The sequence below is a fragment of the Plecotus auritus genome (assembly GCF_963455305.1).
Source record: "Plecotus auritus genome assembly, chromosome: 5".
Lineage (NCBI taxonomy): Eukaryota > Metazoa > Chordata > Mammalia > Chiroptera > Vespertilionidae > Plecotus > Plecotus auritus.
The window spans coordinates 183067320-183093453 of record NC_137776.1 but is presented as its reverse complement, the minus strand read 5'-3'; the positions used below and the strand labels follow the sequence as shown (position 1 = coordinate 183093453).

The window sequence follows — 26134 nt, the reverse complement described above, 5'->3', positions numbered from 1 at the left end:
ACTGGCTGGCTCTCCTGCTCCTTCAGCCTGTGCTCGGCCAGCAGCCAGAGTCCCGAGACTGGAAAAGTCATGGGGTGCCACTCCCCTGCTCAGGCCCTGCAGGGTGCTCGCCTCACCCAGGGCACCTGCCTCACCCAGAGGAAAGCCATGTGCTTGTAGTGGGCTTCCACACCCACAGGATCTGCCTGCCACCCCACGCCACCCCACCCCACCTCCTTGCTGCCATCTCCTTCTCTCTCTGCCCAGCCATTAGCCTCCTTGCCGATTGATCCCAAAACATTCAAGCTGAGCTCCCACCTCCCCCGGCCTCGGGGCTGACTGCTCTGCCTCCGAATAGTCCAGACTCTTTGCTCAGAATCAGCGCCGTACTTAACCTTGCAGCATTCCCCCCTCGCACTCCCCCTTCCCTGCACATCTTAAAAACCGGGACACTTCTAAAACAGCATATTTTTACTTTTAAAATATCAAGAGCTTATTGTCTGTCTTCCTCTACTAGGGGGTGTTCTTTGTTTGGTTTATTGATGTTTCCCAAATGCTTAGAAGATACCTGGCCCATATTTTTTGAATGAATGAATGAATGGATGAATGAATGAATGAACAAGCGAAAGAAATGGATGAGTGTAGCCTGGCCGGCACGCCTCAGTGGTTGAGTGTCAACCTATGAACCAGGGCGGTCACGGTTTGATTCCCAGTCAGGGCACATGCCCCGGTTGTGGGCTTGATTCCCATGTGGGATGTGCAGCAGGCAGCTGATCAATGATTCTCTTTCATCATTGATGTTTCTCTCTCTCTCTCCCCCCACCTTCCTTTCTGAGATCAATACAAATATATTTTTTTAAAAAAAGAAAAGAAATGGATGAGTGTTGCCTGGTGAAGCCACTTTCTCGTTGGGCCATTTAAAAATCAAATAGCTGCTTGTACCAGATGAAATGTCATATCCTCCCGACTGCATGCTCTGTGGGTTCTTTGCACCTTGTCACGTGGATGTGTCACCCATCCGTGCTCACCCCGCAGGATGTGGTATTTGTGGGGCAGGCAGCACTTAGCTGGTGTTGAGGAGGCAGGTGACATGACATGCTGGAAACAGAGGCCCGCGTGCTCATCTCCTTTCTGACGGGAACAAGCTCTGTGTCAGCCAAAGCTGATGCGAGTGAGGCATGCCACTCCGCCCAGACTGCAGTCGCTCTGGGGGGCGGGGGGCCTTACCTGTTTTGCCAGTTTTCGTTCCGCGATGTTCCCCGGAGACTCGCAGCCCCGCTGTTGTCATCTCCCCTCCCCAGCGTGCTCCCGGGCCCGTGGTCGCTGCGGATTTGTCTGCATATTGCACGCCACCTGCGATGTGCGCCGTCCAGGCTTTAGAGTCTGAAGGATGACTTACTAGCCGCTCCATGGCTCTCAGCTGCTCGCTGTTGGTTGTGTGTGCCGGTAACGCGTCCCAGCGGTTCGAATCCCCAGAACCGCGGGCTGGGCAGCCTTGCCTTGCCTGGTGTGTAGACCCCTTGGACAGCCCTGGAGGCTGACCGATCCAGTACGCAGGCCTCTAATGGAAGTGTGGCTTGCGAACCTTCTCCCGCAGCTGTTGCGTTCAGGCCTGCGTGCCGTAGGTGACACCGAATTGGAAAGCGCTTCGGAGAGTTGTGGCACAGAGCAGCACCGCACACAGGGACCGTGCGGTAAGGGTCCTTATTTCCAGTGGGCTCATTTGCGTGGTGACTGCGCTTCCCTTTCTCCGTGATAAGGTAAAGGGCATGCTTGTTCCCTGCAGTGTCTGCTCTTCCCACTACCCTTTGCGGAGCGCTTCGCCTGTCCCCAGCGCTGCGATGAAATGTTCACGCACTTTCTTCTTGCGCTTCCTTTAACGTGCTGAGCCCCCTCTTGCTTCGGCTCTTGCTTCGGCTTTTGCACGTGCTGTTCCTTCCGCTAGGATGTCCTTCTGGTACCGGCTTCCAGCACCTGTACCTCAAAGGGCATTAAGTTTTGGTTTGCGGGAATGTCTCTCTAGACGTCCAAGCTGTCGGCTACAGGGGCACAGAGCTGTGTCCTGAGCACCAGCACCATGCCTGGAACAGAATCCTGTGCCTGGAACAGAATGATCGCTGTCTGCAGTGAGGGCTGTGCTCCGGCTTGTGCAGATGGCCCACTAGGTGCATGCATGTCATCGTTCCTGTCTTAGTGACCGGGACACTGGGCAGGGGAGGTCAGGTCACTTGCCCGAGGTCACCAGGTAGTAGCGGCAGAGCCAGGATTCAGACCTAAACCATTTCCTCCTGCTCTTGTGTAACAGGCAGGGGACGCTGGCCCTTGTGGCGTACTAATCATAACCAAGCCCTGATACGGTCAAAACAACAGTGCAGAAAGCAAAAGACCGTGTTCGAACTGCGTCTGAACACGTAGGAAAACGAGGTGTTCTTATTTATTAAATGTCAGCTAGAGCCCTCGCCGGTCTGGCTCAGTGGATAGAGCGTCGGCCTGTGAACTGAAGGGTCCCGGGTTCGATTTCGGTCGAGGGCACATGCCTGGGTTGCAGGCTCGATCCCCAGTAGGGGGCAGGCAGGAGGCAGCCAATCGATGATTCTCTCTCATCATTGATGTTTCTATCTCTCTCCCTCTCCCTTCCTCTCTGAAATCAATAAAAATACATTTTTTAAAAATGTCAGCTAGAAAATATTTTTGTTCTGTAGCTTTTTCAGATGTTTCCAACATGCCTTCTGCTTTAATCCAGCGCGAATGTCATTCGCTGTTGTTGTTGTTGTTGTTTTTTAATTTTAATTTATTGTTGAGGAATCACCAGTTTCTTCAGAGCCATCACCCAGGGTGCAGCCCACACTGGCTGACTGGGCGGGTGGGCCGCGCAGCCTGTGACCAGGGCCCCGGCTGGAACTCGCTGCCGGGCCTCCAGCGGGGCCAGGACTGTGGGCTGGCTGAGTCCTGGCTCCCGGAGCTCCCGCCGCGCTCGTGTCCACGGCGAGAGGCTCTGCTGTGGCCCTGCTCGCCTGCTCGCCTTGATGGCCCGGCGGCCCGGCTGTTGTGGAGCCTCCTCCGTGAGGACTGGCTGCCGCCCACCGCTCTCTGAAACTTTGGAAGGATCGCCAGCTGTTAGGAAAGTGACAGATAGCGCCTTGAGCTCTGTACGCTTTTACCTGCCTTTGCGTTTCCTCTCCCCATCCCTCACTGTGCGTGCGATTGTGCAGGCATCTCGGAGATGCTGGCCGGCTCCGGACCGCCACGTAAAGCATTAGGTGCCGCACTGAGGCAGTCACACTGGTTCTCTGGCTCCCCGCCGCTTATAGAAGTTAAGTTCACACTATACTGCCGTCTGTACCAGCATCTTGTAATGTACGTTCGTTAATCCCTATTGCTAAAAAGTGCTCAGCTTTTGCACGTGCTGTTCCTTCCGCTAGGATGTCCTTCTGGTACCAGCTTCCTCCTGGAAAAATGGCACCGGTAGACTTGCTTGCTCTACGCGGATTTCCACTGCCCTTTGGTTTGTAAAGTTGACCTGGCCCTCTACTCCCAAGAACAAGGGCGTCCCCCCCTCAGCCACCGTCAGTTGTCAGAATGCACCAGGCCACTGTCACAGGGGGCTTTCAGAGCTGAGCCTCAGCGCACAGTCCCCGCTTGTCTCGCATGACAATTGGATGTTTATAGTAAAGACCCGTATCTATGTAGCATTTTCCGGCCTTGAGTCTTTCTCGCTGACCTGTGCTCATAGCCAAGCGGGAGGATGAAGGCCACAGTGCAGTCAGGCCGTCTGCCTGAACCCACCCGGTGCAAAAGGCACCCGAGCTCACAGCGTGGGAGATGCTGAGAAGACGGGGAGCATGTGCAGACCCACGCTGTCCACTCGAGGTCTAGTCTCCATCACACGCTCCTTTTAGCCTCTCTGAGACCCGGAGGGGAGGGCCTCGACTCCTCCGCAGCCATCGCGGAGGGCTTTGCCCGGGCTGCCTCCTTGGCGGAGCTCGGTGATGCCACCGCGAAGGGCAGGCTTTGTTAGGGACCTGGCTCTTGGAGACGTGAGAACCAGACTTTGATTTACCATCATAATGGGTGACGTTAGTGATCTTCAATCCCGAGTCTGATGTGCTCGAAGCATCTATAACCTTCATTTGTCCAGGACACTTTTAAACTCGCCTTCCCTTTCTCCTTTGAATCTAACAAAGGTAATCACTTGTTTTCTGTCTCAGATCTGTGGGCATTTATGAGAGCTAACGATGTGTTATGCCTTTGGGGAAGAAAGGAAAAATCCCTGATTCTCGAGCTGGGAGGGGCAGAGCAGTAAGCCGCCTCTCTGTTCCCGTATATTTAATAGATTGTGTTGGCACTCCTGGTCCCACATCTATTCATGCGGGGCTGTGTCGGTGCTGTGTCGCTGCTTCTGAGATTGGCACTGTTATATTATTAATGGTACTGCTCACACATGCCTTGCATTTAATGTCGAACATAAGAGGCTCACCTAGCATGAGTGAAACATCTCAAATTGAAAGTGTAGATGCTATAAAATTTTTAAAGGAGAGAATGTGTTATGGTTGAACTTTTGAAATAAAAATTAGTGTATTTTTAATCACCAAGTTAGGAATGTCCTTGGATTCTTGAGAGGGGAGCGGGCCGTGGGGAGGGAAGGAAGGTGTGTTCGCTTGCTTTTCTGCTAGGTAGAATCCAGAGACCTAGAGCACTGGTCGGCAAACTGCGGCTCGCGAGCCACATGCGGCTCTTTGGCCCCTTGAGTGTGGCTCTTCCACAAAATACCACGGCCTGGGCGAGTCTATTTTGAAGAAGTGGCGTTAGAAGAAGTTTAAGTTTAAAAAATTTGGCTCTCCCAAGAAATTGCAATCGTTGTTCTGTTGATATTTGGCTCTGTTGACTAATGAGTTTGCCGACCACTGACCTAGAGAAAACACAGGATCGGAGCTACGTGGACGGACATGAAGAGGGGAAGAGGAGTTTAGGGAGACAGCCGCTCCGTTATTAACTCATCCGTCACGGCAGCGGTGGCCGAGACCTCAGAACAGTTGGAGACTCACACACACAAGCGCATGTGCTGAAATGCCACGCTCGGTGGCATTCGGGGGAGGGTAACCTTTGATGATGAATTTTCTTGCCCTTTGTAGGGGAGTGGAAGGGGAGGCGGTGGTACTTCACAAGACTAAATTTACCAAAGTTTTTCGAATTTAAATTTTCTTAGAAAAAATGTCAAATGATTGTAGATCCCAAAACGCCTGTGTTGGCATTTTAATGGTGCTTTGTTGAGCCCAGTGAGGTGCGCAAGTGGAAAGCAAAGCGGTGAATTTTCCCGGTTTTGTGGTATTGAGTCTGGAGCCCTGCACCAGACGGCATCCAGGAACCCCCAGGATTTATCTATTGTGTGTGATCTTTTCTTAAACATGGTTAACCTGTGCCCTTTACAGACAATGCCGGGTCAGAGAATGTCAGGGGAGCTTCGCATGGCTCTCATGGGGTGTAAAGAAAATGATTGTCCTCAAACCAGAGGCTCTGATGGGCATTCGGAGCGTGGTGTGCGGAGAGACACCTGCGGAGGCTGCCTCTGGCTGTGGGGCTGCAGCCTGTTAGCGTGCGGTGTGCGTCTGGCCCGCGCCGCGGAGAAGAAGAAAGCGTGTTCCTGCTCCCGCCAGGCGGCCGGAGGCGGCTGTGTGTGCTCTCCACGCAGGAGGGCTTTCAGTGCTTATCCACACGCCGGCGGTTTATCGCCGACTAGAAGGGGGGCTTGGGCACTGCCAGGAGGAGGATGGCTTCACTGCCAGGCTTTGGGGGGCGGGGGGTGGACAGCAGAGTCCTAGAGGGAGGCTGGGTGAGGAAGAGCCCTGTATTGGAGCGAGTGGGACCCGGAGCGCTGGCCTGGTGCCCCGCCCAGTCCCCCTGCCTCCTGAGACCTGTCACTCCTCCTGAAGACTGCAGCGGACAGGGTGCTCTGCACAGATGCACTTGCACAGGTGAAAACGAAACTGTCATTTTGTTCATCTTACCACTTAGGCCAGTGGTCGGCAAACTGCGGCTCGCGAGCCACATGCGGCTCTTTGGCCCCTTGAGTGTGGCTCTTACACAAAATACCACGGCCTGGGCGAGTCTGTTTTGAAGAAGGGGCGTTAGAAGAAGTTTAAGTTTAAAAAATGTGGCTCTCCAAGAAATTTCAATCGTTGTCCTGTTGATATTTGGCTCTGTTGACTAAGGAGTTTGCCCACCTCTGCCTTGAGTGAAGACGAGGCCAGAGACAGTTCTTGGGCAGAGCAGACGCCACGGGACTGTTTTCAAGCTCTGCTTTGAGACAACATTGGCTACTCGGGCTCAGCTCTTTGGGAAGGAAGAAGAAAAAGCAAACGTGTGGGCTTAACAGGGGGTTTTGCCAAATTACAAACCACGGTTGAATTCGGATGCCACATCATTGCATCCCCAAAAGTTTTACTTTCCGGTAAACACCGAATGAGAACTATAAAACGGAGCCCAAAAGCCACGAGGCGTAGATTCTCTCCCCCTCGCACGTCTCCACCATTTTCCATTGTTTCTCAGTTTCCATGGCAGTTGCCATTCCGATCTTGATGCTGCTGGAAGCTGGGTGGGCTTGGGGCGGGTGGGCTAACGCAGCGGGACCCCTGCCCCAGCCGGGGAGCACTGGCTGCCAGCAGCTCCCTGCAGCACCTCGCCCACCACAGCCACCTTCCGCCGCGGCAGTGCAGACTCTCCGCACCTCATTATTTCTACAACCTGAGCGGATTTGCACAGTAATTGATGTGTGGGAGGGAAGGCATCTGCTATAGTAAAAACCTTTAACTGTTGCAGTAAAACGAAATAAAATTAAGTGCTGCTGGAGTAAACCCACAGCCCCCAGGTGGGCATGGCGGGTCTGTGCGCAGGGCTCATGTTTCAGGACCTGCTTCACGTCGAGGCTCGCTTTTCCCAATAAAATCTTCGTGTTCATCAAGTGAGTGGGAAAAGGCAACTGAGTCGTCCTGAGGCGTGCGGCAGCAGCATCAGGCCCTGCCTGTTTCACACGCCACCCCCGGAGGGAGCGCCCCCAACCCTTTTAGCTCTTCTTTGGATACTTGCCTACATTTTTCTAAATAACTCACTCACTCTGCTCTTTTAGATGTTATCTTGGACCCCACTCTGGAAGATAAAGATTGAGCATTGTATCCCCCCCTCTCCATTGATTTGCTGAATTGATACTCGGTGTTTGTGGGGCTATGAAGACTGCGCACAGCGGAGCCATGTAGGGTCCTGTTCCTCCTCGTGAGGGCAGGGGCGGGGGCGCGGCTCGCCACCCACAGTGCAGACCCGTCCCCGCGCCCTGAGCCTCTGTGGTCCCTGAGCCTCTGTGGTCCCTGAGCCTCTGTGGTCCCTGAGCCTCTGGGGTCCCTGAGCCTCTGTGGTCCCTGAGCCTCTGTGGTCCCTGAGCCTCTGGCATCCCTGAGCCTCTGGGGTCCCTGAGCCTCTGGGGTCCCTGAGCCTCTGTGGTCGGCCTCTCCGGAGAGCACCCCTGCCGCTCTGGAGTTTTATTCTCACCCCACGCCTGGCCGCCCATACCTGAGTGCCCCACTTCCGGTCTTGGGAAGGCTGCAGTCCGGTCCTGCTTGCTCTTGGACTTCTTCCCCTCCAGCCCCACCCCCACCCCGTGCTTCTCTCTGCGAGGGAGCTCGGCCATTGGCTTCCTGTCTTCTGAGATGGCGCTGCCCTCCCTCCCTGTGTTGTCCCGCTCCGGCTCTTTATCCTGAGCACAGCCCTGGGCTGGGGCTCTCCACCACCGCAGTGGTGTGCGGAGGGAGTGCCCGGGACACGCCTGTTCATCCCGGCGGTGCACCAGGAGAGCTGGCGGGTTTTCTCCTTATAACTGTTCTATTTTCACACAGTTGACGTTATTCAGTAACCCATTGAATCAGATTTTGAATTTTATTTCTGGCCAGTTTAGCTCAGCAATTTCAAGAGACAAGAAGTTTTGTGTATTTGTTCGCTTGTTGTTTTTTAAATATATTTTTATTGATTTCAGAGAGGAAGGAAAGAGATGGAAACATCAGTGATGAGAGAAAAATCATGGATTGGCTGCCTCCTGCATGCCTCCCACTGGGGATCAAGCCCGCAACCCGGGCACGTGCCCTTGACTGGAAATCGAACCCGGGACCCTTCAGTCTGCGGGCCGATGCTCTACCCACTTAGCAACACCAGCCGGGGCAGAGCTCGTGTGTTTTTTTTTGTTTTTTTTTTTTAAATATATTTTATTGATTTTCTACAGAGAGGAAGGGAGAGGGATAGAGAGCTAGAAACATCGATGAGAGAGACATCGATCAGCTGCCTCCTGTACACCTCCTACTGGGGATGTGCCCGCAACCAAGGTACATGCCCTTGACCGGAATCGAACCTGGGACCTTTCAGTCTGCGGGCCGACGCTCTACCCACTGAGCCACACCAGCCGGGGCAGAGCTCGCGTTTTGAACACACATTGCTTCGTTTACACACAGACGTGCAGCATCTTAACTTCGTTTCTTACCAAGCACATTTCTGTGTGATGGGCTTTCATTCCCCGTGAAGGGTCTCCTTTCGCCACATGCTCCAGGCAGCGCGCGGACGTCTGCACAGGGGCGATTCGGAAGGTACTGCCCTCTGGGGCCCTGGTCTCCCCGGCCCCTCGGTGTGATGTTTCATCGCGTAGGAGGAGGGAGAGGATGAAATGCCGCCCCTGAGAAGACCGCCCCTGGCCCTCTGCTGCCGGCGGCTGGGGACAGCCCCTCAGTGGCGCTCCTGCTTTGGGCTCAGAGGTCAGCTGCCTGAGCGCACGGTTGAGGGCAGGAGTACTCACGGGTGGGTGGTGGCGGCGGTAAAAGCTGAACTTTTCAAAGAAGCAGCAGCGCCATTAGAATGAGAGCCACATCCCTTGTGCTGGGTGGGGAGAACCAGGCAGTGCTGGGGGGGGGGGGGGTGGGGGGCGGGGGGCGCAAGGAGATGTCCTGAGACCAAGCCAGGCTCTGGAGCAAGGAGTGGCGCACACAGCGGGGCACTCTCCAGGCTGTGCGCCTGGAACAGACGCCCAGCATTACTGTTGGCATGTTTGTGCCCCTCCCCCAATGCACATGTGATTGATGAGGAGCCGGGCCTTGGAGAGGTAATCAGATGAGGTCAGGAGGGTAGGTCCCTGATGATGGGACTCGTGTCCTTACAAGAAGCGACACAGTGACCTGGCGGCCGTGTGCAGGCCAGGAGGGGGACCTGCGCCCGAACCCGGCCTGCTGGCCCCTGCGCTCCCGTCTGCAGAGTGAGAAACAAGCGCTGTCGGCTGCCCACCCAGTCTGTGGTCTTTGGGTGGAGCAACCTGAGCCTCTTCGCACCCCTTCCCGTCCTTGGAAGCCAGACATAAGCCACCAGTTTAATACAACTGGTCCTCGCACAGCATTGGTCACTCCAAGTTGCTTCGTTATCATGTTGATGAGATGCCATAGGAACTCACTCTTGTTTATATTAATTATTCTCTAGTAAAATTGATATTCTTCGGACGTCTTGCTTAAGTCACAGAACCTATTGACGATAAGTGAGGACCCACTGTGTTTGCCTGTGGGGGTCCTTGCATTTTCTGTGGGCAACGCAGCCCTTTAAACCCACCTCTCCTTCCTCTGTGCCACCGCGAGGAGCAGGTCACCCAGGAGCCTGTCTGCCCTGATCTTCACCTCTGGGTCCTGCCTTTCGTTTGTCTCTGCCCCCCAAAGGGAAGGCAGATGCGGCTCGGGAAGCCCGTTTCACGCTTTATTAAAACCCCACCCCCTTGTTCCCAGGCTTCGGTGCTGACTCAGAGAGGCAGCTTGTTCAGATATGCATTATTCTCGTGTGAAAAACCGTTGGCTTGTCTTTCTTCCCACCCCCTCCTATTCCGTAACCCTGCTTCGTGGAGGCTGTTCTTATGAAATGCCATAATTTGCTCATTGGAGAGTTATTTGTAAACTTAATTAACTCTCTGACCGTGTTGGCGAGTTAGGTCAGCCTCTCTGGTCGTGGTCCCGTACCCTGGCCTGTGTCTGTTAGAGACGTGGTAAATAGTTTGGAAATGCCAGTTGGTGATGTATGGGTCTCTTTAACATTGCTTTGATTTATGTGCAGTGCTGTGGAAAAAGGCAAAGAAAGCAAATTATATGGCGAAAAATGTTGCCAATCTTCACTTTTTCACTCTTAGTTTTAAAAAGTACACTTATCAATCAAATCTGATGGATTTTCTTTTTTTGTAAAGATTGAAAATTTAACTATTTGAGGACTGTTGCAACGCAGGGTCTGTGTCTGCTTAATCAAGCGTGGTTGTAGTTAGCACCTGAGTAGATCAGAATCCTAAGAGCTCTTCGGTCTCTGCTGTTTGGCCCCAGCCTGCTCTCCGCACCACTCTTCAAAATGCGTGCACGGGACAGTCAGATTTTCCACAGGATTTGGGACAATGGAAGCCCTGGCTGCTGGAAGCATGTTGCACCCGTGTTTGAAAGCCTGAGTCCAGGTGCTGGCCAGCGAGCTAATTGTAACTTGTCTGAGGGTTCCCTCTGGCGTATTCGTGGTGGGTTCCAGGTAGAGATGGGCTTCTGGAATCAGTCAGTGAGTCAACAAGTTTTGTGAGGCATTCCTCACTGGCCGCTGCTGGTCCCCATTGTGGTTGTTTGCTTGTTCATCACCACCGAATTTGGAAACTTTGAGTAGGGCTGCAAAGCATCATGGGAGTAAGTCACTTGTACATGGAACAAAGGCCCAGCTCTCTGTCAGGCCAGCCATCCTTACTCTCCCCTTCCTCAGATCCATCCCCAAACAGGCCCGGTCACCTCCTCTAAGGGGTCGGTTGGTTTTGTCAGAAGCAAGGCCTTCCAGTTATTGGCTCAGTCACCCCCTGAGCTCAGTCTAGTTGTTCACGGCTCAGCAACCTCAGCCTGTTACTCATCGTAGTTAACGTGTATTGAGTGTGTTCTGTGTGTCAGCCACGCGGCTCAGCACTTTCACGTACTCAACCCTCACCGACTGTAAGAACTGGAGTGGGCTTTGCTCAGTGAAATCGCAGTCACTTGCAGAGTAATGAAGTAATAGAGCGTTACCCCCAGTAAGGGGAGAGAACGGAGGCTCTTGAACGTGGGGAGAGTAACACACCCAAGGTCACCCCGTCGGCTAAGTGAGGGCCCTGTGACTTCTACCCAGACAGCCGACTCCATCCCTGCATTCTAATTAGAGGGAGGGGAGGGGAGATCACCTCGGTCATGCTGATCCATAGAAAATTCACTCTCATCTGTGGTTTATCTCAAACCAAGAACATACCCCCGATTGGTATATATGACTGTTGCTGTTTTTCCTTACGCAAGAAAGCAGTCACAGCCCCATGTTTATCAGGAAAATCCTACCACGGAGGCTGGCACCTGCTCTGCCTTTCCTCCCACTTCCTGTGCAGACCATCAGACTTCAATCGCCAGTGGTCCTGTAAGGACACAGCGCTCTGGGCCGGAGGGAGACTTGGATCTTCTGGCGCTGAGCGCGTTCTTAGCTGCGTAAGAATGTCTTCCTAACTCGATGGTTTCAGGCACCAAGGTTGAGCCAACTTCCCGGGCATCGGGGTTGTGTGTAGATCAGAACAATCTGCGCAGCGTGTTAGAGGCACTTCCCACTGCTCCGCTGGGCCTTGTGGTTGGAGAGCTCGAGGTGGGGCGGCCCAGGAGGCACCGCCCCCGCTGAGCCCCAGTTGTACCAGAGTCCATGAGCTTCCTTCTCAACACAGCAGCTCCTTCAGAAAGCCTCGTGGGTCCTTTTTCTCTTTCCACTTACAGTTTCTTGCCTGACATGTTGAGGGTGACAGTATTTGATTAAAAGATGATCATCTAATCCGTTTTGTGAACATTCAGTCATCGCTGGCATGGCTGGAGGAGGCCAATTCCTGGGATAGTGACTGATAATCGCAAGAACGGCCCTGTCTTTGTGTGCATGCAGGGCACTGTGCTCAAGGCGTTTGCGCGTATCATGTCACTGAATTCCTACAACTGCTCTGCTTCATCTGTGGGAGAAGGCGGACAGTACCTCCTTCCCGGGCCGCCGGGAGGTCGGGAAAGGCACTGGCAAAGCCTGCCTCGGCGTGCGCAGGCCACAAGAAACAGCTGTGTGCTATGAGATCACATTATCTTCCTGTTGGGCGCCAAAGAAGCAGGCTGAGGGAGAGGCACACCCAGCGCTGGGGCCGAGCTGGGGCTGAGCTGGGGGCGGGCCTCAGCTGACTGACTGCAGAGCTCCGCCTCCCATTGGCCCTGCTGCCTCGGGCCCTAACCTCTGCGCTATGGACCCATCGCCCACCAGTACTTCTCAGTCACCAGGCTTTACTCCTCCTGTTCTTGAAGTGACAAGGCAGTTGTTAAAAATGATCAATAAAAAATGTGTCTTTCGCCCAGCCAGTGTGGCTCAGGGGTTGAGCACTGACCCATGAACTGAGAGGTCATTGGTTCGATTCCCGGTCAGGGCACATGCCCAAGTTGTGGGCTCAATCCCCAGTGTGGGGTGTGCAGGAGGCAGCCAATCAATAATTCTTTCTCATCATGGATATTTCTCTCTCCCCCTCTCCCTCTCTGAATCAATAAAAACATTTAAAAAAACGTGTCTTCCCAAATGCTTCCTCCCGTTTCCTGACCCCCGTCCTCACAGGCCTCCAAGCAAAGCAGCTGTCCCCCGGCTTCCAGTCCTGGCAGTTTCCGTGTCTGATGTCATAGTTCTGTATCTGTCAAAGTTAGGGACACGTGGCCCCGTGGCCCCTTCTGCTGAGGTTGAGGGAAGGAAGAGAGGGAGCTGAGGGCATCTGAAGGTGATAGTAAAATGGTGCCAAAGCAGAAATCGTCATTTCATGACCCTGGAAGAAAGACTTCTACTCTCCAACCAGCCCTGCACTGATGAGGGGGCACATGGGAATCACTTCCACGCCTCATGAAAGAAGCTGCTAGTATCTAATTATGTTATAGTTATCAGGATGGTGATTTTTAAATAATCATGTTTGCTGGTTTCTTTAAGAGTAATTTTTAAAATATATTTTTATTGATTTCAGAGAGGAAGAGAGATAGAAACATCAATGATGAGAGGAAATCATTGATTGGCTGCCTCCTGCACACCCCCTACTGGGGACCGAGCCCGCAACCCGGGCATGTGCCCTTGACCAGAATTGAACCCAGGACCCTTGAGTCCACAGGCCGACACTCTATTCACTGAGCCAAACCAGCTAGGGCAAAATATTTTTAAAAATATATTTTTATTGATTTCAGAGAGGAAGGGAGAGGGAGACGGGGAGAGAGATAGAAACATCAATGGTGAGAGAGAATCATTGATAGGCTGCCTCCTGCATGCCCCACACTGGGGTCGAGCCTGCAACCCAGGCATGTGCCCTGACCGGGATAGAACCGTGACCCCCTGGTTCCTAGGTGGTGCTCAACCCCTGGCCCCCCCCGGCCGGGCTTGTCTCCCCCGCTTTCCCAGAGTCCTGTGAAGGTCGTTTCCTCCATTTTCAGCCACATGCACAGTTGGCTTTGTTCGTGGATCTGTTCAGAGATGAGTGATACCTCCCCCGGCTGATTGGCATCTTTGACATCTGGTGACGCGCGTGCAGCTGTCGTGTAAACGGGCCAGTTGTGCGGCAGCCTATTAATAAAGGTGTGAGTCCCGGGTGCTCCAGGAGAACCGTCTACACGCCCCCCCCCCTCCCCCAGAGCACGGATACCAAGGAGGGAGAACGCCGCTATCCGGCCTCTCTGTTTACTTTGACAGCTTGTGAAGCTCGGACATTTGCGGGTTTGTATGTAGGAAGAAAGAAGTCCACAGGGCACTAGCATGTCCCTGACGCTACGCTGAGCAGGGCTGGGCCCGGTTCGTGTCTTGCCTTCGTAGTAATTGAAAGGACTGGAATCCAGCTTCCCCATGAGAACAGATAGGCAAATAAATTGGACGCTTCCTTCTGACCGTTTACTGATGGTGTTTTGACCAAATAAAAAGATCATTTACCCAGGAAGTCTCAAATCTAGGGTTGTTTTTCTTTAAAAAAAAAAGTTGGCTATTTGAAAGAAGCCTTAGGAGATAAAAGGAGGGAAGAAGCTAATACCATTATCTGATATTTAGAGAGAAATCCAAGCAACACAATTAGACAGATGGGGTTTTCTGTGGCTGTTTTCCTCGGCACAGATAACACCAGGCTGGCTGCCTGGTTCTCTCCTTAGAGCTACGTTCAAAGGAAGAGGCAGCGCTTTAGCATCACACGGTGCTCGCTCATTAGCTGCAAACAACGCAGACTCAGTAATGAGGGCAAAGGTCTGCCACTCAAAGTGGCGATGGGGTGTTTAATGGTTCAGGGGAAATGGGACTGTGTGAGAATCAGATTAGCGCCCCCCCCCCCCCCCCCCCGCACCTGCCACAGGCCCACACCCAGCCACACTCGGTGACTCAATGCAGGTGTCATTGTCCTTGGTTGGGGCTGTGAGCAGGTTCCTTTGCCAGCCGCTCTGGCTGTTGGGGTCCGTGTTTGAGGGCCGGTGACGCTGCACGGATGGCGTCCTTTCTCGTCGCTCTCCTGGGCTGTCACACAAATTTCCAGAGAGGACCCTGCGTGGAAACCGATTGCACACGTGATTCTCAGGACAGTAAAGGGACTTGTAAAACCCACTAGGCACTAACAGCCGTGGGCAAACTACGGCCCGCGGGCCGGATCTGGCCCGTTCGGCTGTTCTATCCGGCCCGTGGAGCCGAAAGAGCGGAGGGTTCTCTTGCTCTTCCCTCCGCTCCTTTACTTTAAATTTATATTAGTTCACACAAACACTCCATCCATGCTTTTGTTCCGGCCCTCCGGTCCAGTTTACGAACCCATTGTGGCCCTCGAGTCAAAAAGTTTGCCCACCCCTGCACTAGCATGATGGCCCCATCATACAACAGATCAAGGCTGATGTGTTACTGCTGAGTCTAGAATTTAGATTTTCTGACAATATTGGCATTTCTATGATTTCCTTTCTCCAAGGTATGATTTTTCCTTTTTTACCTTGAATGATATTAAAACCTTAAAATGGTAAGATATAGAACTGCCCCGAACTCCCCACTTTGGTGGTGGCCGGAGTCAGGGAGGAAAAGCAGGCGTGCCTCAGCGCTTAAAGAGGTCAGAGCGAGGGAGCGACAGGAGCCAGCGAGTGTGGTGATGCGGACACCGCAGCTCCCGGGCACCCCGGGGTCCCTGTGCATCAGGGCCCCCGGGCGGGAAGAGCCGCTGTGTCTCGTTGCTGGAGCAGAGAGGACACACACCAGCCATTCCTTCAGATAGAAAGGTGCGACATACTCATCCCACGGTGACTGCCGAGTGGCCCACTTCCTAAGGTGGGTGTGGCCCGGGCCAGTCACCTCCCAGGCTGGCGTCTCCTCTAGTGGGGGTGGTGGCGGCGGGGGTGGTGGGCACCTCTAGGGCCTTTCTCTGACCTTAGAACCCTGTTTTCTTTTCAAACTGCTGTCCATTGCAAAGTATATCCTCTATCCATTTTGGAGCAGGTAGAAGCCTTTAGAACAGCCGTGGGCAAACTACGGCCCGCGGGCCGGATCCGGCTGTTCTATCCGGTTCTCTTGCTCTCCTCTCCGCTCCTTTACTTTGAATTTATATTAGTTCACACAAACACTCCATCCATGCTTTTGTTCCGGCCCTCCGGTCCAGTTTAAGAACCCATTGTGGCCCTTGAGTCAAAAAGTTTGCCCACCCCTGCTTTAGAACAATGGTGAAACCAAACGCCCATGTAACTCCTTTAGAAATCCAGATGAGCCAGACTTCAGAGCCGGGGGGTCAGGGGGAGCGTGTAACGGTGCCCGTAGGGAGGGTCGTGAGATGTGGACACAGCTGTGGTTAGAGGCAGAGCCCGGCGGCGGGCTTCCAGGCTCATTGCTCCTCCTGCGGGTCTCAGTCTGGCCCTTAGGTTTACCAGGACCCCTGGCAACGCTTGGCACCTTTGCAGGTTAAACAGCCTTGGTTAAAACCCATTCGCAAATCGAGGTTCTCCTAATTCTGAATGGTTTCCCTGGATCACTATGAATTGTTGACATTTTCCCAGGTCCAGAGGTCACTAGCAGACATACGGATTAGAAAGGGCTTCGGGTAGAGGACAGAACATCCAGGTCAGTCACAGGAAGAAGAAGGCGGGCGGGCATTAATAGACAGCAAAGTTGGAACGGAGAGAATTACTCTAAAAATCCAGGGAACGCTGAAATCGCTTAGCGATAACTTCCCACTTAGTAAAGACCCACCCCGCCCACCGCATACACACTCGTCCTCACCGCTCTAAGATGTGGGAGTTAAAAGAACAGATCATTTCATTTTCCTCCCGCTTTCACTTTATTCTTGCTGGTTAGTGGAGAACTGACCTTGGGCAGAAAAATCACACGAGAACTTGGATAAGTTGCTTTTTGAAACAGTTGTTTCCACGCCACAGACATTTGGAGCAAAGGATGTTTATTGAAATGCACTTTTATAGGAAATGTTACAGAACCTGTAATTGAAAACTATGGCAGGACTTTTGGAGAGTGGTGTAGAAGTTCTTCATGTTTATTTGTGGATTAGCTGCATGCACTTCCTTCTGCTGTTTAAAACCTTTGGCCGAGGCACGCGTTCCAGGAGCTTTTCAGATCTAAGCTGTTTCGTGGAATGGAGTATTTAGTGCTTAAATAATGTATAAATCCTGTTGGACAGGAGCTGCCTGTCAGTTTTATTAACTTTGACCTTTTCTCCCATTATAAAGATGCTTCGGTAAATATTTAATGGGGCCCTTATAGATCTTGACATCGGAGCGGTGTTCCTGGAAACGGGGATAAGTGTAGTGATTAACAGATGTCGCCTAATCACCGTGAGTCAGCTTTCTGGGGAGAGGAGTCCTTCCACCCACATGTGCCCTTCGGAGTGCCGGGCCCATTGAGGCTGGCCAAGATGCAAAGGCTTCAAAGGAACCTTCCAGACAGCCAGCAGCCAGCCTGCATTTCTGCTGTTTTGTTTTTTTTGTTTTGTTTGTTTGCGCAAGTGATCGAAATGATGCCAGGTGGGCAAAATCACCCCGCCACTCTGCCTAGTTAGCAGGCCTCGCCCACTCAGAGTCAGCAGGCCGGAACGGCTGAGCTTGCATGGACCCTGACAAGATCCAGAGCGGAGGAGAGCCAAGGAGAGCCGCCGCCCTGAGCTAGGAGGGGACCCCTGCCAAGCTGTCTTTCCCTTTAAGTCCATAAAGCCCCGTGCATATTGCACTCATTGCAGATTCTGGTGGGAAAGATCGAAACCCAAGTAGCTGACATTTTGAAACATTGTCTTTCAAACTTGTACTGTCCCTCGCTGCCATTGATTTCCCATTTAAGAACTCTGTAGGAGAAAAACAAATTTGAGCAAAATTCATTGGTCAAAGATGAGTTGTTAAAGCCAAATTAGGCCCCCCTTTTTCCACCATGAGGGGAGCTCCATTTTTATTATGAATGTGATACATCTTTGTCTTGTATTGTGCAGCCAGAAGGCTCCCGCAGCAAATCGACCACGTAAATCAAGAGGCTGTTAAAAAGCAATATGGACGCTCCGAACACAGACACTCAGGCTTACTGCGTGCCTGGATGCCTTCATTTTTATAGCCACTTGCAAGAAGCAGGCCATTTCGTTTGGTTTTGCTCTCTCTCATCCTCCGTGTGTGTGCAGCCAGTGGCTTTAGGTGAGGCCGTTCATGTTTCAGAACATTATTCCCCTTTGCATCCAGGCCCAGCCCCTTTTAGCCGGCGCTCACCAGCTTCATTACCAGGAGCTGTACGCCGCGTAGCCGACGCCGCAAAGGAAATCTATCCTTTGAAGAGCATTTTGAAAAGAAATTGATTCAGTGACTCGGAATGAGTAACTATTTATATGTTCAGTTAATTCCAAATAAGTGTTTGAAAGACCTTGCTTAATTTGGGGAAGGAGGAGGAAACATACTAGATGTTATAAATAGTCTCAGTCCAAATTCTCAGCTTGGCACTTTCTCATTTGAATGTGTTGTTTACATCTGTTCAAAATTGGGATACCTTTCAAGGATGATTTTATTATAGACAGATCGATGACAGCTCTTAGAATCTAAAATACAAAAGTATGGGATTTTAAAAGGAAGGTAGGAGTCAATATCACGTGTCAAATTGAATATAAGCTTCATCTGTCAACGAGTGAGAATTAGTTGTATTTAAATCAGAATGTCCTGGTGGTAGGAGTTGGGGGGCTGGGAGATTGCACTGAGCACAAGGGAAGTGTGTGCAGTGATGGAAACTTCTGTGTCTTGATGTGGGTGGCAGTTGTACAGATGTATACATATCAGAACTCGTAAAACTGTACACTTAACGTGTACTTTTCATTTTATGTAAATTATAACTCAACAGGGTGTTTTTTTTTAAGGTCCTGTTTGGTTTAGAATTAGGCAGTATTACTTCTCATTTCCAGCAGAGAAATGAAGGTCTAGAGAAGTAAAATGATCTCCTAAGTAAACTCACAGCTCAGCAGTTTGTCCAGAACAAAGCAAAGGCAGCTGGCGCTGAGCCCATTTGAAGTGTGTGCTTCCTTACCCACTGTATGCATTGTGTACACGGCGTGAGAGTAACTTCTTCATCCCCTCTCTCCAGTGAGCCTGTACCCACTGGTATCCGTATCCTCCTGAACTTACTACGGTTGACATTGTGTCTTAATCACTGAAAACAGTGCCCAGCGCTTCTGCACCCCGACTCGGGATATGTTTGAATCTGTTCGTAAGCGGTCTTCTGCCCCTGCTGTACTGCCGTGGGCTGTGAGTTATGTGGCTTTTAGTATAAGCAAGACATGACAGTAGCAAGAGTTCTTCTTATAAAAAATGGCATTGGTTTTAACACTATTTACATAAGCATATATGAATAGCAGTAAAAAATAAAGTAAAAGTTACTCTAATTCTACCACTTAGAAACACACTGTTAATATTTAGAGAGCATCTTTTTGAGTGTCTCTCTGTTTCTAATGTAACCTATTGGTTTGTTTTTCAATGCAACAAAATGGTATAAAGTTCTTTTAATATTCTAGCCGGTTCCCCAGTATTGTTGGGTATTTAGATTGTTTTCAGTTCTTCATCGTTATGTAATGCTGTGCTGAGCAACCTAATTCGTGTTTCTTCTCCTGTTTTCTGATTATCCCCCTCTCAATGATTCCTTGAAGCAAACTGTTAGCCGCTGATTTGCAATAATTTGCAATGTTTTGAAGGGGTACGATGTACCGTGTTGCTAGTTCAGTGCCCGCGCCCTGCCTTTCCCAGGGTCACTCTCCCCCTTGTTCTGTTTCTGGGCAGTTGCAGTACCACGCAGGCCTGGCGTCCGGCCTTCTGAATCAACAGTCGCTGAAACGCTCTGCGAACCAGATGGGAGTGTCTGCGAAACGCCGGCCCAAGGCGCAGCCCACCACGCTCGTCCTGCCGCCTCAGTGAGTCACCCCGAGAGCCAGGGCTTTTGCCCTCGGCCAGCTCCGCCGTGTGAGGTTTGGGCTAATTGAAAGTTATTTTTGCGAGATTGTTCTTTTCTCTTTGAAAAGCATCTGTTAAAATTAGAAACCCAGCGTACAGGTAACGTATTTTGCATAGATCTTACATGAAGCAGTTATAATACAGCTCATAGTGTATGTATTTTGTGTGTGACTTTTCCGCGTAGGATTTTAAGATTCCTCATAGCTGATTCTTTGTTTTCTTGTCCCATTGCCACAGCTGGCAGAGGGTAAGTGGCCAGCCAGCCAGGAGCACATTTTTTAAAAATATATATATTTCTTTATTTATTGATTTCAGAGAGGAAGGTAGAGGGATAGAGAGATAGAAGCATCAATGATGAGAGAGAATCATGGATCGGCTGCCTCCTGCACACCCCCTATTGGGGATCGAGCCCACAACCCGGGCATGTGCTCTTGGCCGGAATCGAACCTGGGACCCTTCAGTCCGCAGGCCGACGCTCTATCCACTGAGCCACACCGGCCAGGGCTAGGAGCACATTTTGAAGGCTACAGGCTACCTGGACAACCTGCTGGGGCTGGCGTTAGAACCGGCACTAGGCTCACCTGTTTTCTTCTTCTTTCCTTTTATTTTAAATATATTTTTATTGATTTCAGAGCGGAAGGGAGAGGGAGAGAGAGAGAAAAGCATCAATGGTGAGAGAGAATCACTGATTGGCTGCCTCCTGCACGCACTGGGGATCGATCCTGCCACCTGGGTACGTGCCCGGACCGGGAATTGAGCTGTAACTGCCTGGTTCATACGTCGACGCTCAACCGCTGAGCCATACTGGCTGGGCACCTGTTTCTTCTTAAATAGGAATACATTGCTTCTTTTTTTCACTAGCAGAGAGCTGTAAAAGGCTCATAAAGTGTGCAGCTTGGTAACTGTTTGACACATGTACACCTCGAGGTAGCTCCGCCCGGATCAAGCCAGGTGGCCACCGCTGCCCAAATCCCAGTCTGTACACGTGCCACCTCCTCCCCCAGTGCAACACTCCCCGACCTCACTCTGGAAACGTAGCTGCTCTTGAACTTCGTATGGATGGGTCACACAATATGTAATACTTCCTATCAGCTTGTTTTTTCTCAACATAGTATCTGTTCGATCCATCCCGATGGTTGGTTCATCCTTGTAGCTGGGTAGCATTCCTTCTAAAATGCCACACTCATAAGGTGACGCACTCATTTCCCTGTTGGGTCACTTTGTACCAGGAGCCCCCTAGGTGGGGACGCAGGCTCACTCCGTGACGGGGGATCAGAAACGTGGACACAAGTCTTTGCTGGTAGCTTTCCTGTCAGAACGTGCCCTCACGAGAGGCGCAGTCCTCTCCAAGGCTGGACTTGGACTTGAGACACATTCCCTTGCTCATCCTGCCCTGCAGTCATTTCATTTCCATCCTCAGTTACCAACTGCACCTAAAAATGTCCGGCCCGGAAGAGTGTTTGCTGATGGAACTCAGGTGTTCATCCGCCTTCATTTATTCTCTGTTTGATTAGCAAACACTTATCGTACTGACTGTCTGCCAGGCACCGTCCTAGGCTCTGGGGATAAAATCAGGAGCAAGACAGACATGGTCCCACCTTCCTGGAGCTTTTCATTTACGGGGGGGGGGGGGGGAAGGCCCAAAAAAGGCACCCTTCAACCAATGCGTAAATACAGTAACACCATAATTTCTGTTATGATTGGTGCTTAGGAAGGGAGCATGGAGGGTGGAGGGAGTGGACGTGGGGGAAACTTGGAGAGTGAGGAGGAGAAGGGCCAGCGGGGAGCTGGGCGGTGACAGGGGACGACAGGGACCTTCCCATTCGTGCGGACACGTAGACCACCATCCCGGCGATCTTCAGGTTCTCTTCACGGTTAGCGTGTGCCCCCAGGATAGGGCGAACCCAACCAGCTGGCCTCCGGCAGGGTGGTTTGTGCCTGCTGCAGGCACACATGCCCCATTTTCCCTCTACAGGGCCACTCCCTTGAGTGACACGGGACAGTGTTACTAACTGTGGGGCAGAGAGCTTCTTAGGAATGTGACTCTGTTTCTCAGGTGTTGAGGTGGTGATTCTGGAAACCTCAACTTCCCACCTTGGCTGCAGGCTCGATCCCCGGCCTTGGTCGGGGATGTGTCTCTCTCACATCGATGTTTCTCTCTGTGTCTCTCACCTTCCCTTCCACTCTCTCTAAAAACCAACGGAAAAATACCCTTGGGTGAGGATTAACAACAACAAAAAATAAAAAATAAATAAATAGATAGATAGATCTCAACTTCCAGCTCTCAGAAGTCTAATGGGCCTTGTAACTTGTCATTTTCTCCGCGTGGATTGTCGGCTGAGGCAAGACGCTGGCGAGAGGGAAAGGCTTTCTCAGGTCCCTTAAGACGGAGCCGAAAAGTGCGGCTGCTAACTCTCTCTCAACAAAAGTCCGTGCTCCGTCCATCTGTGCAGCATTCGCTCATTTGCATTGGCTGGAAACCTGCTTCCAGGTGACATGCTATTATGAGGACACTCAGCAGCTATTTTAAGCACCGAGGCAATCAACAGACTCTGTTCTCATGCCAGAAAAAAAGAGGTGCTCACACTGTCATTATACGTTTCTAACGAGTCACTCAAAACACCCCGCTTCAAAGAGAAAAGTGGTTGCTGTGTCCTAAGAATACGACTTTGAAATGATTTCCTATACTTAGTAGCCTGTTTCCTGTGGAAATTGACTGTCACCTTCTCACATCATTGAGCTTTCCGGGCTCGCGTTATCCTGGAAACCCGTTACAGGACTGCTGTCCCGTGGGCAGGATCTATAGCGAGAGGCCATTCAGGGCACTTTCATTGAGCACCTGCTATGTGCCACTTAGTGTATAGACATCGGGATAGAAACACCAAGGAGACTTTGCTGCTGGCTTAATTGGATTATAAATTTTTTTTAAATTAAGAATAGGACACTAGTTAATATATACATTATTGTAGGTTTTTGGAAAAAAAAAGAAAAAAATACTTTCACCCTGAGAAAATTATTAAGGTTTTGATAGGTATTGTTCTAGACTATTTTCTCTGCACATGTAAGTATAAATTTTAAAAAACAAAAAACAGCCTCCAAAAAGCATTGGCTATTGTTCCATATCACATCTCAGTATTTATTGGTGGAGCTGTTGGATTTAAGGTAATAGAGAATATTTAAAGTTGTTTATCAATCACCCATGGTATAGTTGTATTTTGTAGAACACTAATTCAAAGTTTGTATTATAAGCACGGCATAACTATTCAATAGCTCTGTCATTAAGGAAATCCCGGAACTCCCTTATCAAACAACACCTAAACCTCCCAGGTTGCTCCATTCGCTGCCTGCTGCTGTCTGACAAACTGCGGCGGCACGCAGTGGTTGGCGCCAGCACACACAGCCTCTCGCCTGTTCTGTGCCTCTGGAACCCACGAGTGGCGCTGGGTGGTCTGGCTCGGGGTGTCTCAAAAGGTTGCGCTCGGACAGCAGCCAGGGCTGCAGCCACTGCAGGATGGGCTGGGATTCCCAGGTCACTTCCAAGCTGGCGCACTCACATGGTGATGGAGCTGGTGCTGGCTATTGATGGGAGACCTGGTTCTGCTCCACAGAGCCTCTCCATGGGGTTTGAGGATCCACGTGACTCCCGGTGACTTCTCCCAGAGCAAGAGACTGAGAATGAGAGCCCTGGAGTCTCTCCTTTTGATGACGTAGCCTCAGGAGACATGGCGCACCAATGCCACCCCATCCGTGTGCTAGGCATTCCAGGGAGGGTGTGCCAGGGGAGGGAGGAGACCCGTGGGAAGGAAGGAGGGCCGGAGGAGGCCCAGCCAGGAGACTGCAGAGGGAGAGGGCGGGGCTGGGAGCCCAGTCAGTTCTTTTCCAGCAAACGTCTCGGCCTTCCTCACGTGGTTGGCTCTCTGCGCTGTGCTGGGGTTTGGAGATGAATAAGGTATCATTTAGGAAGCGCGAGTGGAAACAGGCACAAGCAAGCAGGAGGGAATCAGCATGATGGTCCTGACATGGCTGAGACGGCCGTGGGCCGGGCCCTGAGAGACCCGCGCAGGGAGGCCCAGCCGTCCTCCACCTGCTGCTGTCTGCCAGGGGAGGGCGGAGGCCTTGCTTCATTAAGGGGGCAGGTTTGCTTTTCAAATAGCGGAGGCCGCAGTGAAGGACCTGGCTGGGCCCTCACTCACTCTGCTCAGCACTTAATGCCAGGCTCCTGGGCTTGGGCAGGGGCTCCTGGGCGTGGGCAGGGGCTCCTGGGCGTGGGCAGGGGCTCCTGGGCTTGGGCAGGGGCTCCTGGGCGTGGGCAGGGGCTCCTGGGCGTGGGCAGGGGCTCCTGGGCTTGGGCAGGGGCTCCTGGGCGTGGGCAGGGGCTCCTGGGCGTGGGCATTGGCCCTGGGCGTGGGCAGTGGCCCTGGGCGTGGGCATTGGCCCTGGGCGTGGGCAGTGGCCCTGGGCGAGGGCAGTGGCTCCTGCCAGCAGCCAGAGGGCAGTCAGGCTGCAGCGCCAGAACTGGCTCTGAGACGGAGACCACAGGCCCGGCAGGGGTGCAGGCCACTTGTGCGGTGTGTTTGTTTTTAAAATGCAGCACCCAGCCCTAACTGGTTTGGCTCAGTGGATAGAGCGTCGGCCTGCGGACTCAAGGGTCCCGGGTTCGATTCCGGTCAAGGGCATGTACCTTGGTTGCGGGCACATCCCCAGTGGGGGATGTGCAGGAGGCAGCTGATGTTTCTAACGCTATATCCCTCTACCTTCCTGTCTGTAAAAAATCAATAAAATATATTAAAAAAAAATAAAAAAAATAAAATGCAGCACCCAGATTCCCGTGTTCCTATAGGATTGGTGGGATCAGTGATCCAGAGCTGCTCCCCCTCCAAAGAAGCTTGTGAGAAGACACAGGTGCTCATGTTGGGAGATCTTTTATCACGTCAGCTCTCAGGGGCACTGACATGGCAGCCCGCTCCCCTAGTTCCCGAGTGCTCACGTGGAGGCGCTTTTTTGTCTTTTTTGGCTAACCCTCTCCCAAGGGTATTTGTCCATTGATTTGTAGAGGGAACGGAAGGGAGGGGAGAGACGGAGAGAAACATCAATGTGAGAGTGACACATCAATTGGTTGCCTCCTGCAGGCACCCGATTGGGGCCGAAGACCAAGCCTGCACCCAAGGTACATGCCCTTGACCGGAATCAAACCCGTGACCCTTCAGTTCGTAGGCCACGCTCTGAGCCAGACCAGGGCCCATGGAATCTTGAAGAAGGCGCCATCCTTTTCCTGAAGGAGCCGTGTGCCCTGGGGCGGGGCAAACGTGGGTTTGGGCGGCAGCGGAGCTGAGGGCTCCTCTCTGTCCTTATTCTGCACACACAGCTCCCTCCTGTTCCAGGGAATAAAAGGAAATGGTTTCACAGAAAGGTTAGTATAAAAAATACTGCCTCATCCCCTGGACCTTGTGGAGACAGGCTGTTTCTCTTGCATCGCGTTATCTTTCTGAAAAGGTCCTGCTGCTAAATCAAGGGCACGTCTCCTTTCATGGGCGCCTCTGCCAGTCCCGGGGGGTGCCGTGCAGCCCCAGCCCAGCACAGCCCTCCGCGTGCCCACCCACCTGCCCAGCACTGCACCGGTCTCCTCTCTCCCCCTCTTCCGTGTCCCCCTTCGTCCTGCGTCATCCTGGAGGCCGATGACCAACCCACCCCGCCTCCTGGAGACCGCCCCGCTCATCACCCCTGCCCCGGCGGCCCCCTCCGAGCAGGACCCCCTGGAAGAGGCGACTGCTCGGCTGCGGCTCCTCACGCCCCAGGCAGCACTGGCTGGCTTCTCTCCCTGTCCCCTAGTTTGCCTCTTGCAGACGCCACAGACACGGCCTCACGCAGCACAGTTTCCTTCGGCTCCGCCTGGTGTTGGAGACGCACTTGTGTCGCATGTGTCGGTGGGCCGTCCACCTTCTCAGGGGCTAGCGCTCCTCGGGGTTTGCGGAGCCTCCGGTGCATTTCCCGAGCCTGTCCTCTACTGCGGGGTTGTCAACCCTCCCCTCCCTCCGCTCCTGCTCTCCCAGGCCTGCCTCGGGTGTGAGGCACCACATGGGCCCAGCAGGCTGCGAGGCAGTGGCCGGTTCAGGAGGTGACAGGGAAGGGGCAGAGCGCACACCGGGGGCCCATCTGAGCTTCAGCGCGGCCACGAGTGCGGCTCCGGGAGTTGGACTGAAAGGAACTCCTGCTCCGCCACCGCCTGGCGCAGTTTCCCCAGATCGCCCACCGGAGGGCGCACACGTGCTCCCACCGGCGACTGCTGCCTCCCACGGCCGTCCCGGCTGCTCCTGGGGGGCCAGCAGCATCAGGGAGCAGAGCCCGGCTTGGGTCTGTGCTGGCCCGGTGATGAGAGGCACGAGCTTGTCGTGGTCACTGGCGTTAAACCGAGGCGGGCAGGTGGCTGGCTGACGCGCACGGGACCAGAGGCTCTCCCGGTAGCGCCCTGGCCAGGAGGCCACCCTCTCCTCCGTGGCTGCCTTCGTCCTTGGCCGCACAGGGGCGCCCGGTCTCGCGTTGCTGGGCCGTCACGGAAACCCTGATGCGGTGCCACCTGAATGGGACGCTTCCGTCAGAGGCCCTGTTTCCTTCTTGGCGGCTCGGTCCCCAGAGGATCCTGGTTTTTGTCGAGGGCAGAA

At 52.7% G+C, this 26134-nt stretch overlaps 1 protein-coding gene across 3 annotated transcripts in view; it reads left to right on the top strand.

Annotated features, from left to right (window-relative positions):
- MED27 (mediator complex subunit 27) overlaps positions 1-26134 on the top strand; it is a 186784-nt gene that overhangs the window by 38115 nt on the left and 122535 nt on the right. For all 3 annotated transcript variants that reach the window (XM_080669789.1, XM_080669787.1, XM_080669788.1), the window contains exon 3: positions 19305-19435. In XM_080669789.1, coding sequence (XP_080525915.1) covers positions 19305-19435 — 131 coding nt within the window. The remainder of the gene's footprint in view (positions 1-19304; positions 19436-26134) is intronic.